Source organism: Phragmites australis, chromosome 20 (assembly GCF_958298935.1).
Source record: "Phragmites australis chromosome 20, lpPhrAust1.1, whole genome shotgun sequence".
Taxonomy (NCBI): Eukaryota; Viridiplantae; Streptophyta; class Magnoliopsida; order Poales; family Poaceae; genus Phragmites; species Phragmites australis.
This window is the reverse complement of record NC_084940.1, coordinates 1,772,139-1,789,886: the sequence shown is the minus strand read 5'-3', so window position 1 is coordinate 1,789,886 and position 17,748 is coordinate 1,772,139. Positions and strand designations below refer to the sequence as shown.

At 44.1% G+C, this 17,748-nt stretch overlaps 3 protein-coding genes across 3 annotated transcripts; 2 read left to right on the top strand and 1 right to left on the bottom strand.

Annotated features, from left to right (window-relative positions):
- The first annotated feature begins 264 nt into the window (after positions 1-264).
- Positions 265-3,907, top strand: LOC133901660 (uncharacterized). Its single transcript, XM_062343096.1, has 6 exons — positions 265-599; positions 1,688-1,887; positions 2,661-2,801; positions 2,881-2,961; positions 3,413-3,537; positions 3,613-3,907. The coding sequence occupies exons 1-6, from the start codon at positions 377-379 to the stop codon at positions 3,659-3,661; spliced, it is 819 nt and encodes a 272-aa protein (XP_062199080.1). The 5' UTR covers positions 265-376; the 3' UTR covers positions 3,662-3,907.
- Positions 3,908-5,419: 1,512 nt separating this feature from the next.
- Positions 5,420-8,624, top strand: LOC133901893 (transcription initiation factor IIB). The gene is made up of 7 exons (XM_062343428.1): positions 5,420-5,877; positions 6,639-6,663; positions 7,176-7,305; positions 7,423-7,553; positions 7,660-7,748; positions 8,159-8,235; positions 8,308-8,624. Exons 1-7 carry the CDS (start codon positions 5,525-5,527, stop codon positions 8,439-8,441), a joined length of 939 nt encoding a protein of 312 aa, XP_062199412.1. The 5' UTR covers positions 5,420-5,524; the 3' UTR covers positions 8,442-8,624.
- Positions 8,625-9,638: 1,014 nt separating this feature from the next.
- Positions 9,639-13,654, bottom strand: LOC133901616 (triosephosphate isomerase, chloroplastic-like). The gene is made up of 9 exons (XM_062343036.1): positions 13,291-13,654; positions 13,181-13,207; positions 12,322-12,391; positions 11,793-11,916; positions 11,484-11,568; positions 11,200-11,332; positions 10,912-11,085; positions 10,443-10,525; positions 9,639-10,053 (listed from the first exon to the last, which is right to left on the bottom strand). Exons 1-9 carry the CDS (start codon positions 13,444-13,446, stop codon positions 9,997-9,999), a joined length of 909 nt encoding a protein of 302 aa, XP_062199020.1. The 5' UTR covers positions 13,447-13,654; the 3' UTR covers positions 9,639-9,996.
- Positions 13,655-17,748: the final 4,094 nt, after the last annotated feature.

Sequence of the window (17,748 nt, the reverse complement as noted above, 5' to 3'; positions counted from 1 at the left end):
TAGAAGCTGAGAAGTTAGCTGAGAGTAACTTTTCTGAGAAATAATATGCTGAGAAGCCAAAAAAATTATTATAAAATTAACAGCTAAAATCTAAAAACAACTTTAAAAAAGTTAAAAACATAGTTTTTTAAAGAAATCATAAATAGAAGACCAAACCAACAGGCCTTAGAGAAAACTTTTGGGCCAAAATCTGTGAGGGCACGGGCCTCCCATTAACTCCGCTCCGATCTATCCGTCGCCCCGTAAAATACTCGCGCAGGGAGAGAGAGAGAAAAGAGGAACAAAATAAAAATAAAAAAAATCCCGTGTCCTTCGACCGGAGGTGGTGCGGTGGTGGTGAGGCGACGCGAACGCGAGGCGACCGAGGGGAGGCGAGATGAGGGGGACGAAGCGGCCGCTCGGCGCAGTGACGTCGTGGGTGCGGCGCCAGCCGCCCAAGGTGAAGGCCTTCCTCGCCGTGGTCACCGGCATGGCCGCGCTCGTATTCATCCGCTTCATCGTCCACGACCACGACAACCTCTTCGTCGCCGCCGAGGCCGCGCACGCGCTCGGCATCGGCGTGCTCATCTACAAGCTCACCAAGGAGAAGACCTGCGCCGGTTCGTTTTCGGACCCCTTCTTTGGCTCCCGTTCCCGATCTGTCGAGATCGCTCGATCCGTGCCAGCGCCGCTGGGGACTAGGATGTTGTAGGAATTGACCCCTAGATTCATCGTTTCCCGAGACGTTTCTTCGGGCATGATTTGCAAAAAAAAATTCGGTGAATTGATGGGCACATCTAGGAGACGGCAGGGGCGGCGGTGGAATATATGTTGATCCATTTGGTCTTTGGAGCTTATGTTTTTGTTCTAGTTTCTGCGTGTAGATTTGTATTGGAGCTAGACAGATGTGTAGCACTGTTATGTTTTAGGGTTTTCATGTTGATAGTTTTTTGTTTCGGGATTTCGTATGGGGGACATATCTAATTGCTGGTCAGATATGTTTTGGGGCTGCAAGTTGTGCCATGTTAGTAAGTTGCAGAATTATTGTGAATATGTTTAATTACATCATTGCTTTGATTTGGCTGGAAGGTTCAAATAGGATTGTTAGTCTGCACTCTAAGGGTGGTGCGGTGTGGTGAGTTTAACTGAAACAAGTTAGAGAAATTAGCTCTTCAATCGAATTCTGTGTTGTCCAGTTTTGGGTCTTTCTAGCAGCTTCCATGCATAGGTTTTGATACCAACCGGTTGTGTGGTTTACTTGGCATGGTTTAGAATTTGGATTTGGGAATTATCATGCCAGAGATCTGCAGATCGTTGATATGCGCAATTGACGTGTTTTGTATAGAGTAAGTTATCTTGTGCAGCACATGGTTAACCTGTGATCGTTCTGTTACTTGGATCAAGTGTTATGGTTATCATTTGGTCGGGACATACAAATTATTGCATTTCAAGCTGTGAAAAATGCCTCAAAATTCATCGTCTAATGTATATGCTCTTTTTGGTATGTTCACTTTGTTTATAATTGTATAGTACATTTATGTGAATGTTCTATTTGATTTACCAGGGAATTAATTGGCATGTCACTCTGTCTGAAGATAACCTAGCCTAGTGATGTCGGCATTTATTTTAAGAACTCCATCTTTATGTACTAATGGCCTGATTTACCAAGAGTCGAAGAGTCATAAGGCATTCAATCTTAATCTTGCAGGACTGTCCCTCAAGTCTCAGGATTTAACTGCGTTGTTTCTAGCTGTTAGACTGTACTGCAGCTTTGTCATGGAGTATGACATACATACAATTCTGGACACTGCTACACTTGTGGCTACACTGTTTGTTATTTACATGATACGGTTCAAATTGAGGTCAACTTATATGGTGGACAAGGACAACTTTGCATTGTACTATGTGGTAAGAACCTACGAAATTGTATCTTAACATTTTTAGGAGTTTAGATCAGGAACTGTACTTAGCTCTAGATTATGGTATTAAATCGGAGTTGTCCAATATAGCACCATAGATCCACATTGTTAGTATTTCATCAACATATTTCCTTTCTGCCGACATTTGTTAAGTAAGGTTGAGGCTGTCAGAGCTATATGATTAGGGTGCACATCAAAAGGATTACCATGTACTTCTTAAGTCATTTGGTGACGTCTTTGAAAATCATGTTGCTTTTTAGTAACTGGTTTTCCTCAATTTTTGTGCATACTACTTTTGTTTCGCGAGACCATTGGAATAATTTTTAGGCTAGCCATGCTTCCATGTACCATATTTGGCTAATCTGCTTGGCTGAGGTCATGTTGTCCTATCTTGTATTTCAAGCTACAGTGGTATTTTTTTACAATTAATTTTGATGTGCCTTACATGAATCTAGAACTGCCTTTACAACTTGAAATTTGTATCATTGTTTTTTTTAGAATTTTTCTGGATATTAAAAGCTCTACTTGTATTATGTACGGGTGTAATTGCATTGACAATTGCCGTTCCCAGTTTTGCTATAGCTTGCAGCTGAAGTCACGTAAGGCTATCAACTAAATTTCTACCACTAGTTTTGCTATAGCTTCTGCTAACAGAAAGCATTAGACCTATACCGCCTAGTTTTGCATGTTTCGTCACAACATTCGCACATCTTAGTTGTAACATGCCATTGTTGTAATGGGGTTTTGTTACTTTCTTTTAAGGTGGTACCGTGTGCCGCGTTAGCACTACTTATTCATCCATCAACATCTCACAACATTGTGAACCGGATCAGCTGGGCGTTCTGTGTTTACCTGGAAGCTGTTTCGGTGCTGCCACAATTACGCTTGATGCAAAACACCAAGGTAGATCGATTTATCCTACCTTTCAATTCCCTTGATTGCAGGATTAAATATTCTGACTTCAGTTTTCCATCTTTTGCAGATTGTTGAACCATTCACAGCTCACTATGTATTTGCATTGGGAGTTGCGAGGTTTCTTAGCTGTGCCCACTGGGTTCTACAGGTTCGTCTTTTTAAATCAACCCTCAAGTTAATTTCTTGTATATTTATATTTCTCTCGTAACTTTCCTTTGTATTAGCATTGGTAAGTGCATACAGCAGTTTGTACACAGCTGTATGATTTCGTAGGAGCATTTGTTCCACTGTTATTGTTGTTTATACCCAACAGAATTTTCTGCAAAGTCCATGTCGTTGGGTGATGATTCTTTTAGTTTTACCAATGCTTGTGTTTTTAGGTCCGTTGTTGTTGAACAATCAAATTTCTGTTTCTGGGTGGTGGGGTTTAATTGAAGCCAGTCTGTGATCGCACTCTTATTGACGGTTGTTGTTCCCCTAGCCATGATTTACCTTCAGATTCAATTCTCTGGCCTGTTCATGGCACTGAATGTTACACTCATCCAAGGCACGTGGGATTCAAACTCTTGATCATCTGAGCAACAATTTCTGTAATGTAGGTTTTGGACACGCGTGGCCGTCTGTTGACAGCTCTGGGCTATGGTTTGTGGCCGTCTATGGTGCTTCTGTCAGAAATCGTGCAGACATTCATCCTGGCAGATTTCTGCTACTATTATGTGAAGAGGTATGTTCAGTGCCACTGTTAAGTTTAATTGATTGATACTTTGGACATTACTAACGGGTGGTTGTGGTGGTACAGTCTTGTTGGTGGGCAACTGGTGCTACGTCTTCCCTCAGGGGTGGTGTAAGAACTGGAGCAGGATACACAACTTAGTGGTTCGCAATTCTTATGTACTCCGAATAATAGTTATGCTCTAGTGCCCGACCTTTTGCGTCTCGTATCAATCGTGTGAGACCGGAGCTTTTTTTTTTGTTGATATTTTGAGTTATGACTATTTATGAGAAAGTTGGAGCAGGGGTCGTCTTAAAACATAGGTTGTCGTTGTGACTGTTTATACGTGAGCATGTCCTGATACCTACCTTCTGAGTACTTAGCCTCTGAGTACTTAGCTTCTGTATGTCTGTCATGATTTTAGAATCCGGAAGTAATGGTGTCTTTTGGATTATAATCCTCGTACGCTTTCTGATATTTTTGTCCGCAAATAAATCGAGCTTGAGCTATGCCAAATTTGCAATGTGAAAATCTTGGGACGAAGATCATCAAGTCGTATTCACATAACACTAGGATTATCAGGACTAGTTGTTCCTTTCTGGCCCACTACTAGAGATCTTCAATACTGAGCAGCAAGATTTTCTAATCTTGTGCAAATTGTCTGGTTGAATTTCGGAAGGATAGCAGTTGCCTCATGCGTTCTTGCCCGCACCTCACGCCAGTTCCGTTTGCAATTCCTTCCGTTTGTTGACCAAACAGCAATGGCAAAGTTGTGCTGGAGTGGAAGCCGTCCGCGCTCCGCCTTGTGTTGAGAGGCCTTGAATCTCGATGGGTCTTTTGCTGTTGCCGGTTGGGTCTGAAAAGCGAAAAGATGAGTGTGATTGAAGTTAAAATTCAAGTGTGACATGGATCGCCCCTCGGGGGGTCGGTCTCTTTCTTTCACGTCGAGAATGTCCTCGATAAACTTTGCCATGCTTGCCACGACAAGAATGCTCTCTTCTGGTGCTGGAACCTAATCTCCTGGTGCCATGTTTTAAGCGTTCCATTACTGCCCCGTATTCTGGCCAGGTCCGGAACTTCTTTTCTGTGACGTCGTGAAATCGATCGGCGAAGCCTTATCCCGTCGCCTACTAGGAAAAATCGAAGAGGAGGAGAAATCCAAGTGAAGCCAAGCGCGGCGACGCAAGCGAGTCGACTAGTCGGTCGGGCCCTCTTGCCCCCCGTCTCACGTAGCCGCGGCTGGACCCATTCCCAAACTCCCAAGTCCCAACTCTCCAAGCACCGCACGCCCGTACGCCACGCCATCGCAGCAGTAGCAGCATCACTGCAGATGACAACGGGCACAATACCGACAGACAGAAGCTATGCAAAACTATACCCGCAAGTTAATTTTTAAACCTATATCTATACCTATCTATTAACCGGAATAGGTAAGAATCATCATCCACATGTTGGGAGGGGGGGTGGAGGTTGGCGCAGTGAGGACAGCCCTGTGGCGGGCACACGATGCCAATTTATATGCCACCAATGATCTAAATCTACATGTTAAATATTTAGAGTGGATATGTAGACACGAACACAATACATATTTATTTCAACACGTTAGGTTTAATATCAAATACATATCTAGACTTATTGGTAAGAAGTAGTAAGTACTTCTCAAACATACATTCATTAACGTTTTGACACGCGGATACACGGATAAACCGTGCCCATTACCGTCAAAAGCAGCACCGCACCCCGAGTCCCCGACCCGACCCGACGCGACCCAAACAAAAACCGGCGCAGACCGAACACGAAACTCTCGCCCGACTCATAAAAGCCCAACCCAAACTCCCCTCTCCTCCCGTCCGTCTCTCTTCCAACTCTCCCCCTTCCTCCTCCCCGTGCTGCGTCCCCCCCCCCCCCCCCCCCCAAATCGCCCCGCCCCGCCCCCTTCTCGAAGAACCAAGAGCACAGCAGCGGCGCGTGGGAGGAGGGGAGGCGGCGGTCGGGCGAGATGAGTGACTCGTTCTGCCCGGACTGCAAGAAGCAGACGGAGGTGGCGTTCGACCACTCGGCGGGGGACACGGTGTGCACCGAGTGCGGCCTCGTCCTCGAGGCGCACTCCGTCGACGAGACCTCCGAGTGGCGCACCTTCGCCAACGAGTCCAACGACAACGATCCCGTCCGTGTCGGGGGGCCCACCAACCCGCTCCTCACCGACGGGGGGCTCTCCACCGTCATCGCCAAGCCCAACGGCGCGCAGGGCGAGTTCCTCTCCTCGTCCCTCGGCAGGTGGCAGAACCGCGGCTCCAACCCCGATCGATCCCTCATCCTCGCCTTCCGCACCATCGCCAACATGGCTGACAGGTCCCCCTCCCTTCCACTCTCACCTCTCCGCCGCAATCATCCTATGTTTACACGTTCGGTTCGATTCGATTTCATCGAAGTGCGAGGTGGTGCCCGTGCTTTTGGCCGATTTTCAGAGATGTGGGATTGATCATGTGTGCGTGTGGCGCTGCCTGATTCGTGTTTGAGGGGATCGGTTTAGACGTGAAGAGGAGTGTGATGGGGATTTCAGGGTAGTTCTGGGCTAGATTTAGAACGTCTGATTGCTCCGTGAAGACTAGCGTTGTGTTGTGTTGTGGTAACTTAATTGTTGGATGGTTTTCGCTTGGATCTAGGGGAAGTTCCACCTTTTATATGCAGGGAAATCGACCTAATATGATTAATCCCGCCAGGAACTATGAAAGGTTAGGTTTTTATTTGGGCACGCAATAGGTTCTGTTACAATTGATAAGATGGGCTCGTCACACCTCTAGGTGACAATGTTACTCTGAGCTGTTGGTGACGGCCTATAGTACCTAGTTGTTTGAGGCATGTGATTTTGCCATTTAGTAGACCTTGCAGCTGATGGCCTAGTGAAAGATCATTTTGTGACAAGGCATGTGCAGCTGTGAAAGCCTCCTGCTTATACAATAAAAAGTCGCAACATATATCTGACTTGAACGAATAGATGCCCAGTGCTCAAAGCTATGTTGATGAGTACTTCAATTCACTGCTGAATCAGTTTGGACCTTTACCTACATATATCTGGATTTTGATAATACACTAATATATTTCATTTGCAGGTTGGGTCTTGTGGCTACTATCAAGGTACAGAATTGGACAATTATCGTCCATTATATTGAATTGACTACCTAAATACCTGCTATCATTAATTAGTTTTACTTGCTTGCTAGTATTGGGTGTGATTCATCATTTGGTTAAGTGTGTTTAAGTTGGTGTCTGATCATGCATGCAGGCTTGTCCTATATAACCTGTCGTAAATGTACTGAAATCCAGTACTCTCTCAGTTTTGTATGCTCACTCCGAAGCAATATCTGAAGTTAGTCCAGTTGCTTGTAGGGTATTTTATGAACTTTTGGCCTAACATATAAAAGAGTTGGAGTCCATGATCTGTACTGTAACATTTTCATTCTATCAAAAATAGTTAGTAACATGTTTCTGAATACCTGGTGTATGTTGCGCATGTATGTCCATACCTTATCGCCCTTATTGTCAAGGTTCATTGCTATGCCAAATGTTCCATACAGTAACATCAACATAATACTGGTTCGTCGCTGCTTTGTAGTGATCATGTTATTTTTGTAATTCTTTTTCTAAAGGACCGAGCCAATGAAATCTATAAGAAGGTGGAAGATCTCAAGTCTATCAGGGGAAGAAATCAAGATGCCATATTAGCTGCTTGTCTGTATATTGCTTGTAGACAAGAAGATAGGCCTAGAACTGTAAAAGGTACATTGTGTTCTGAGAAGCCTCGAGCTTTGTGTACATTAAGACTCATGCATGGATCTGATGTCATTTCCCTCTCTCTTTCTCTCTCTTTGTTTTTTTTGTGTCGGATTGTTTCAGAAATATGTTCAGTTGCTAATGGAGCCACAAAGAAAGAAATTGGCCGAGCAAAAGAATTTATTGTGAAGCAACTGGAAGTTGAGATGGGTCAATCTATGGAGATGGGAACCATACATGCTGGAGATTTCTTGGTTTGTTGGTTTTGATTATGTTTTAGCTTGTATTCATTGGAAATGCTGGTAAATTTTAAACTTGTGAAGTTCAAGTTTGCAGCTTATAAACTAATAAATATTGCAGAGACGTTTCTGTTCAACTCTTGGGATGAACAATCAAGCTGTTAAAGCAGCCCAGGAGGCGGTTCAGCGCTCAGAGGAGCTTGATATACGGTTTGACATTTTCGACTCTACACTCTGATCTTTATCTATTTTTGTTTGATCGTGGCTAGGGCATTGTGTGCCATGAAAGTTTCGCCTGTTTGGTTTCAGTATTGTTGTTTTGGTCTGGTTGTGGCCTTTGAATTGAATCACTGGTGCATAAGCTCATGTGTAGGCCAGTTATATCATTGGAGGAACTAGTCAGATAAATTAATTGCACAGATAGCTAATCTATACACAACAGTCCACAACAAAGAAATTTGGTGCAAACCGAGGATGCAATTTTAGTGTTTATGTTACATTGGGGAAGGACACAGATGCTACTCTTCAACTCCTAGACATGAGCATAATTGGTCAGTGTTGTAGTGCACGTTCTTGACCAAAAAATATATGTTGACACTTCCTTTCAACCTGCTGCGCAGGAGGAGCCCTATCTCAATTGCAGCCGCTGTCATTTATATGATAACTCAACTCTCAGAGGACAAGAAACCACTTAAAGGTTTGAAACGCTGCCCCATTCCGTCTTCTCCTTGCAACTGACATCGATGATAACACTGAGACTCTGTTGCAGATATTTCTTTGGCTACTGGTGTGGCAGAAGGCACCATCAGAAATTCTTACAAGGATCTGTATCCCTATGCTTCAAGGCTCATTCCAAACACATATGCCAAGGAGGAAGACCTGAAGAATCTCTGCACGCCTTAAGAAGCTATCCTCTATTTTTTCTTTTATTACGTAAGTCGGGATTAGATTTGTCAAAGAGCAGTGATGTTGTCCCTGGTTGTGACTGTACCGGGCAATGTGTCGCTGCCGCGCTTAATTTTATGTGGATGGACCCATGAGAACAAACTTGTCCTGAAGCGAAGTCATCAGATCGAATTCCATCTCCGAGTTGCCGAGTTTCGTACATTACCTACCTCGTAAGGAATTGTGGGATAGCCAAGTTTTCATTTTCGGATACTCCCTGTGGGGTTGGGAGGCAAATGTAGATATCAACCAAGATCTGGGCGAGCACTAGATTTAACTGAAATGGTATGCACCCTCTTAAGCTCTGATTTGTATTCATCTTCATTCAGACTTTGTACAAAACGCTGTGTGAGGCTAAACGTAGGTCGAACCTTGGAGGAGTGTTTCGGTTCATGTAGTATCGTCAACAATAGCCAATGGAAAGGTTCAGCAGCCGGAGAGCAGACGATTATCGTGCATGCTTGGTCTGCGGCCAGTGGAGGACGCTGCGCACTGCGCTGGGGGAGTGTGGGGCCATCCAGTGCCCAGTGGATGCGGCCCCGCGGCAACGCAAGCGGAGGAAGCGCTCGTGCCGTGCCATCCGCCCAGCAGGCGCACGGGCGGCCCTTGGTTGGCTTGGCAGCCTCACAGGTCACATACTCGCATGAGGCGCCCGCCCGCTCGGGGCACTGGGGGTTGCCGGAGACGTCCATGACGCCCGTTGAACTGGTCGGCTGGTTGCATCGGCAGTCTGTCTGGGGGTGCAGCCGTGGGGGGTAACAATCGGCAATCTGCAGTCCAGCTATGATGTTAGCTAAGCCGGCAATGCCAGCTGACATCCTCTCGCACCACTTGAACAGCTCCTTTTCATCGTCCTAGAGATTCTTTTCTACTATCTCTATTTTCTTTTATTTGTCGTTTAGGGACAGTAACACGTTCTTCAATAAGCACATTTAATTATTATTTTTAACATCTATCTCTCGATAAAAAATAAATAATATTAAAGTATTTTTCATAATAAATTTATTATTATGTGCTAAATCCTAATAGCTTTATGTATATTAATGGTTAAAGTTTCTAAAATTTAACTGCACGTATTCTAATTCTATTTCAGAACGGTAGTAATATCTTCTTTGAACAATCTCACGCAGGTTCTGTCAGACTTCTGCATAATACTTCTTCACGCAAGAAAGACAAGATCCTGGATTATATATAGGTTCCTCAATCATTGCGATTATTATCTTTCCTTGACTATCGATTTTGAAAGGATCACAGCACGACATTACAAAGGATGGCAGCGTATATTATTTAACCTGTGTTACTGACCACTCGCTCACGTACAAATTAACTCCCGTCACGAACAAAAGGTCTACGAGGAGAAAAAAAAGATGGTGACATCTTGCATTATTTTTCTTCGTGCTACAAATCAGTAAAACCAGGAGGTGAGTGCACACGATCACACGGAGCACCTCCCTCAGGCTTTACATATGGCAGCCGAGCTGCCTCTCTGATCATTTATTTCTAACAGGGTGCATCAGGCTGCAACTTTCTTGGAAGTCACTGAGTTGATAATGGTGGCAAAATCCGGACCCTGCAATCACCAAAATATCGGTTACAACATAGCAGATCAGAGACGATATAGCAGCTACATTCATGGTTCAAAATTTCGACTGCTGGTTAAGGGTTTTTATAGCAAATATGCTGCATATGAAGTTGAGAGATCAATATACAGTCCTATTATCAGAACAAACGTGCAAGAGCGTTGCAGGCAGAGGAGTATAATAACTAATAGTAGCAGCAAGTAATGACAGAGGTTACAGAACATGAGATCAATATGCATAGTCCTATTTAATACCATTGAAAATAAACGCATATGAAAGTTGCAAGATGAGTTCAAGAGCTGAAAGCAGCAGCCACTGACAATAGAGGTTACAGAAGACAGGACATTATGTTTAAAGATCTGATGTTAATTTATCATACCTTCAAAGAGGCACCGCCAACAAGAAAGCCATCAATATCTTCTTTCTTTGCTAGCTCTGCACAATTGGCTGCATTTACAGAACCTGCAACAGAAGCATAGGAAGATGGCAATATCATATAGTCTTTTAAGTCATGTTAAACAACCATAACAACACTGAAATAATATACAACAGAGCATCTGTAGAGATATTTTAGCTTTAGTGCCAAGGTCACAGGCCTTGGCAGGTCCCGAATCGGTAGTTGAGAACATCTCAGGATAGGGTTTCAAGATATTTCCAAATATAAGAGATATCCAGAGTAGCATAGCTTGCAACATGATTCTATGAAGAAGCTTTACGAGTTACTATTTCTCATACTAAATTAGTAAATCATGGTTCCTAAGTTCAATTTTGTCATCAGATTCATTAGTGGAAAAGAAAGCAGAGAATCACAATGATCCTGATATAGAGATATGACATGAGAAACTAACCGCCGTAAATTATTCGAATGCTAGAAGCAACATCAGGTGATACATTGGTTTTCAACCAACTGCGTACAGCAGCATGAACTTCTTGGGCTTGTTCAGGAGTAGCAACTTTTCCAGTTCCAATAGCCCAAACGGGCTCATATGCAATTACCACATCGGCCCAGTTTGAAATACTATCTGAAAGCAGATACATGTTGCACATACATCAACACGTCAATATAAATCAGTCTTGTACAATTTCTTCTGAAGAATGTCCATAAAAAGTTTTACTTGACATGAAAAAAATTTCACCTGCAAAAGCCTTCATCTGCTTAAAACATACATCAAAAGTTTTCCCTGCTTCCCTCTCTTCCAACAGCTCTCCTATGCAGGCAATAACCTTAACATTTTGGCTCAATGCATATGCAGCCTTCTTCCCAATAAACTGCATTGGAACAACTTTTTATATTACAATAATAAACTATGTTTCTGCATGGCAACAACAATCATGCATCTCAAAAGCAACTTAAGAATGTTAGGGCATGAACAAGTAAGAGAAGTACCGATCAAGTTGCATATAGCGATATAATAATTACCTCATCATCTTCACCAATAATATGTCTACGTTCCGAGTGCCCAAGAATAACCCATTGGCAGCCGATGTCCACCAACTGTTCTGCACTGGAATTTTTTTAAGGGAAAAACAAAATTCTATTAGCAAAGACAGAAGTAAAAAAATAAATTCCTAATCCTACATTACCTACCATACAAATATCATGTAGTAAAACAAACACAACATAACGCTGCTTTTGTAATCATTACTGTGCCAATAGTTGTTATCTCCATGTATGTACTAAGAAAGAAAATGGAAACAAACTTTAGCTCCCAGTGAACCAGTACCCAACCTGATCTCTCCAGTGTAGGCTCCTCCTTTTCCAATCCATACATTCTGAGCGGATACCTCAATGCGATCATTTAGTGAATTCTTGACCTGATTGATATAAATGAATGGAGGTGCTACCACAACATCTGCAGTATTGCCATAGCTACACACCTCAATATGCTTTCTGTATTAAATGAGGAACAAGCAGCAAAGTGGCATAGAATTTTCTAAAAAATCATCTCTACTACATAGATGTATCTTTGCTCAAAACGGGCCATCCCTACTTAAAAAAAAACTTGAGCAGAAGATCCAAACATGTTGGAATTAGCATTGGACTGATACCACTGTACACATGAAGCAAATAAGTGATGGTAGCAAAAAAAATCACAAATATTCAGGAAGGTATCCATATTAAAGGAAGATTAATGGGAACCTCTGTGTAACAGGAAAACATTAGATATACCATTCATATGCATGCACCAAATGTGCACATCGACACATTGTATAGAGAGGAAGGTTAGGATATGTGACGACAAAACAAATGGGCTTACCTACATCAGATTCGAGTGTAGCAGCATTCAAGTCAGAGACAAGCTTGCTAATGGAGTCCTTTGTTCCATTCTGAAGCAATGGAAAAGAAGGGAGAGAAAAAAAACAGATATTAACACCACAAATTCTGAGATGTCTGACCAAAACAGTAAGCGATATAACTTAATATTGTTAGCATTAGCTCCCTAACTGAAGAAGCTGCACAAATGAAATAAGATGATTCTCCAAAACAAATGAGTCCTCGGGTTAGTTAGTCTAAAGATGACCTCAAAAAATGAACCTCCAAATTTCAAGCTTCACTTTGGGCTGATGAAACTTTTAGACCTATTACTAATATACCATCACAGCTCAAAAGTTCACAACATCCATCATTTTTCTGCATTCCCTCTCCTCCCTCCAGGCTTCTCCACTCCAAGCTTAGTAAACAGGATCGAGAAAGCACCGTGGCTTCTTTACCCTGGGGACACAAGAACTGATAGCATTCCCTGTCTTCTCAACTTTAGACGTTCCAAAATCTCAGCTTAATGAAATTTGACCAAACGAAGTTTGCTACGGACAGAGAAAACGAAAAATGCAACATCCAAGAAACCCTTTCTATATACCCAACAAAATGCCTGTGGTAGGCCAAGCTAAGCTAGGCAGCACACAAGTGATTCTATTTCTAGCAAACGACCGTAGATCACGATGCGTGGATCACGATAAAATCCCATCCCAGTTCCGTTGGAATCTCCAAGGCGGCAACGACCAAAAGGTCATACAGTTACCACCGCATCATCTCCAATCAGCACCCTACTGCTCATCAATACTGATACCGCAAGGTCCCCAAGGCGCGAAAAGCTGAAGCAGAGAGCGAGCACTTACGCACTTCCAGTTGCCCCCCACGAAGAACTGCAAAGGAGAAGCAAACAGGAGCATGAGCAGCAGAAATCACGGGTGGCAAGTGCACATGTGAAAAAGCGGCGGCGGCGCACCTTGCCGGATCCGGCCATGGCGACGACGCGCTGCGCGCGGCGGCGGGAGCACCCGAGGCGGAGCTGCTGAGGGGTGGCGGGAGCGGCCGCCGCCGCGCGGCGGAGGTCGGCGAGGCGGGAGAGGTGGGAGGAGGCGAGGGACGAAGGCGCCGCCATTCTAGCGCTAGTCTCTCTGCGCCGCGCGCTGCTACTGTGGTTGGTGAGGTGAGGTGCGGTGAGGCTCGAGACTAGCGTCTCCACCTACCGTCCTGCTGTGCGAGGTGGGATGACGCGCGCAGCCGCAGCCACCGGGGACGGGAGGGGCCAGGGACGGGGTAGGCGAGGGACGGCGACCCGTGCGCGAGTCTCCGGCCACGGCTTTGTTGGCCGCCCCGCGCCTTATCGGCCCACGGATAGGGTACCGAGGGCCGCGGATTCTGCCACGTTTCGTTCACGCCGTGCCGCAGTGGAGCGGAGATACCAGGGCGGGGCGTGTGGGTTCGCCTGGGCCGGCCCAGCTGGGTCGCTAACCGAGAGCGACCGGCCTTAGCGCTGGGTCCTGGAATTTCTTTCTTGTTTGGATCCAGTGCGTCAGTGTGCACGTACCTGTGAGAGGTGGATACATATTTAGAGGCTACTATCGATGTATAAAATAAGAGTGGATACACATTTTAGGTCCAAGAGGGTTCTAGAGGAGATTTGAGAGAGACAACTCCAGAGGCGACGCAAGCGATTCGGTCGGCCCTTGCCCCGTCGGCTTGTCAGCGTCGATGGAGGGTGGCCCACCCTCTGGTAGTAGTATTTAGTGTGTTTTCGTAATTTAGTTTGTTTGGGTAGTATGTGTATGTAAGTGTGGGCTTTTGTGTCTGGGTTGTCGGTTCTTATATTGGTAGCATCAAAGTTATAGTTTGGCACTTCATTTGTGACGTTGTTATGGATAGAGGTGTTGTTATTTTGAGTTGTTTAGTCATTCGATAGCTTGAGGTGGTTGCGTTGCTTGAGGCATCTGATCCCTCATCCCTCGGCGATGATACGACCGATGGCTATAATGAAGTGTTTGGGTCAGCGGTTCAAGAGCATGTCATGTCTGATGTGCTTATTGTTGTTGCAAAGAAAAACTTTAAAAATTTCTTCGTTGGCAAGGTGTTCGGCTTCAGGCTGCAAGCTCCAATCGCCGGTGACGAAGACAATCGAGAGTTCTTTGCAAAGATCAGGTGTAGTTATTGTATTTTTTATAGGTGTCTTTGTAAGAACTACAATGTAATACTTCTGCAATGTAATATATGTATGTGTGTGTGTGTGTGTGTGTGTATATATATATATATATATATGAAATACAACCTGGCTTCTTAAAAAAAGTTGGATACACATTCTGGTAGGTACACAGTGGGCCCTAGCCCCGTCCTCACTGTTTTCGTGGACGGTGATCTCCCGCCGACCATCGATAGTGGTGGAGGCGGATCTACAGGAGGCTAGCCTTCTTGCCGTCTAGGACTCCATTCTCTACTACTTAAAAAAATACGTAGTGGTTCCCGTATCAGGTAGGACGTCCTGCCACCCGTCACCCGAGCTCTGATAGGTGGTGTCAAGAGTTAATCCCTGACAATACTTTCGAGGTATATCAGACGATGGGTGCATGATCTATGTGTTCGGTGTGTGTATGAACTTAAGAACACTAGAGTTATCCAGGTTCAGATCTTCCGTGGGATAACAAACTACGTCATGTGTATTCTTTTATAGATAGTATAAAACTATTTACATATGTGTTCTTTTTTCTTACAAGCCCGATCCCCCTATTTATATAGCAGGAGTGGTATACATACAAACAAACCGTGCCAACAACGTGGCCGGTTTAACTCTGATAAAACCAACTACCCCTAGTTAAGGTAGGTATGCAGACCCTACACTGATCGACCGACCTGCCTTGTCTCATCGCCCCACGTGCGTATACCCGCTTGCGGTGCTGTCCCATCTATCGTGCGGCGCCACGCCTGTCTGTAACGCCATCCCGTAGCACATCTGCGCTGACCAAGACTTTGTTCGCTGGAGGGGATACTTAGGGAAGGAAAATTACTTGAATAGATAACATTTAATGCGACTTAATAGGTTAAGATGAAATATATACCTTGGTCGTACTGGTCGTAGGGCTTACCTCCGCGATCAGGGGCTGGTCGCGAGAGCCTAGCCTGGTCACACGATTGGGCCACGTTCTTTGAAAAAATATCTACCATTAGTTGGCACTCCCTTGTGCAGACTGCCCTGGCAGGGGACTCCCTTATTCTATACACCGATAGTAGCCCCCAAACTTCCTCGCGGATGTGGTCGGTTGTGCAATTCACCTTGTGGTGTGCTCGGACGTGGCCGCACCACTTGGGGTCTAGGTTAACAAGAGTTTATCCTGGGAGTGGTCATCGACACAATCTTCTCTCGTGGTGAGCCCAGGAAACCACATCCTGAGGGGAGGTTAAAAGCAAAAAGAGAGACCGTGGGAGAGAGAGAAAAGGGGGAACGTGGGGGAGAGAGACAATGATGGCTATCGGACCCAAGGGAATTTCTGCTTCTCCTACGCGGCTTTTCCAATTTCAAATTAGTTGGGCCCTGTGGTGGTTGAGATACTGCATCCGTCTTATAAATGGGGGCATCAGTGGCTCTCCACAAATCATTTTGTCATTCTCCAAGCCCTCTAGCCCTTGTGCTTAGATCCCCTCTGCACTATTGTTGTTCGTGCTCTCGTCATAGCCTTTACCACATTTCAATGGCACTATGCTTAGTAAAGAACCTAACTTCCCCAAGTCCAAGTGCACTACGATGAAGATGAGTCAGATACGCAAGAACCATCTGCTCCCCTGTCGCCTGTCTTTGGGTTATCACCCTAGGAAAGATGCGCCTGCTTCGTTATGTTCACCTCCTTCTTCCTAGCTAGCCTCGTGTCATCCTTCTCTGAATTCTTCATCAATGTTATCACCTTATATGACATCTCCCGCCTCCAAATCAACCCTAATTCTATCATCATGATGAGTGCTTATGCTCACATGTGCGATAATTTTATAGGGGTCTTTTCTCTTCTACACGGCCAGGTTATAGATTAGGCCGACCACCGGGAGCTACGGGTTTTGACTCCATGATAGCATTGCGGGCTCCTACCTCAATATGAGCCTCAAGTCGTCATGATCAGGCTGAAGGGACGAGTGGTTCTACCTCAAGACAAAAGATTATTTAGCAGGCCGAAGGAACTATGACACATGATCCTCGCACTAGTTAAGCAAATAATGAAGTATAGAAAATTATTGTTTTGCAGAAATTAGCAAACGATCCGCCTGATCAGTTTTGTGATTTGAAGAGCTAACTAAGTCGCATGCGCCTGTACAAAATGCACCGGATAGGGTAGAAGTACCAAAAGAAGATACCCATCATCTTATCCTATGAGCTCAAAAAATAAATAAAGGACAATAAATTCGGTTTCTCAAGTCATAAATATGTAGAGATGTCTGACGAAAGTGAAAAATAGGAGCTTACCACAATCGATCATAAACATGGCCCAAGAAAAAATAAAGGAGAGCCACTTGAGACATAGGGATGGTGTGGAACCTCAGGAAGTAGCCATACTAGATTTGAATCTTCCTAGGTATGAAGAAACTAGTGAAAATGAGCACACTGAAATAGAAATTGATGCTGGTAAACTAAAAGATCTTGCTCCGATAGTAAGAACTAATGAAGAAGCACATGAAAGTGCACCTGAAAAAAATTATGAAGAACAAGATATAAAAGCATATGAAAGTGCAACCCATGATGAAATAACAATAAACTATGTTGACCCATAATGAAAGTGGAATCCTTAAATAGGGCAACCATAATAGTTGACACATACTTCGTAATAAAATTACCATAGTCATATATCATGACCCTGAGCCTGCATAGCTCATTGAATGAAGAATGAGGCCAAATTGAAAAGACCAACAGAGGTAAATAACAATTGAACTGTTGTCACTGGACAAAAGAGAGTTTTTTAGGTCAGTATGCCGCTCACCTCCCTACATCAAACCAGTAGGATACAAGCGGGGTTTGTTTGTAAGAGGAATGAAAGAAATGAAATTGTGAGGTACAACGCCCGACTAGTGACACAAGATTTCACTCAATGACCAGACGTTGATTATGAAGAAACATATTCCCCGATGATAGGTGACATTACCTTTAGATATTTAATATCAATGACAGTCAACCTGGAGATAAAAATGAAATTGATGGATGTTGTGATCGCATATCTTTATAGGAGCCTAGATTCAAACATTTATACGAAGGTATCTAAAGGAATACTATTGCCGAATCTGGATGGAGGAAATAGACACATTTATAGCGTACAATTGAAGAAGTCGTTGTATGGATTGAAACGGTCAGGTACAATGTGGTATAATCGTTTGAATGAATTTCTTGGAAAATAAGGCTACACAAATAGCACAGATTGTCCATGTGTCTTTATAA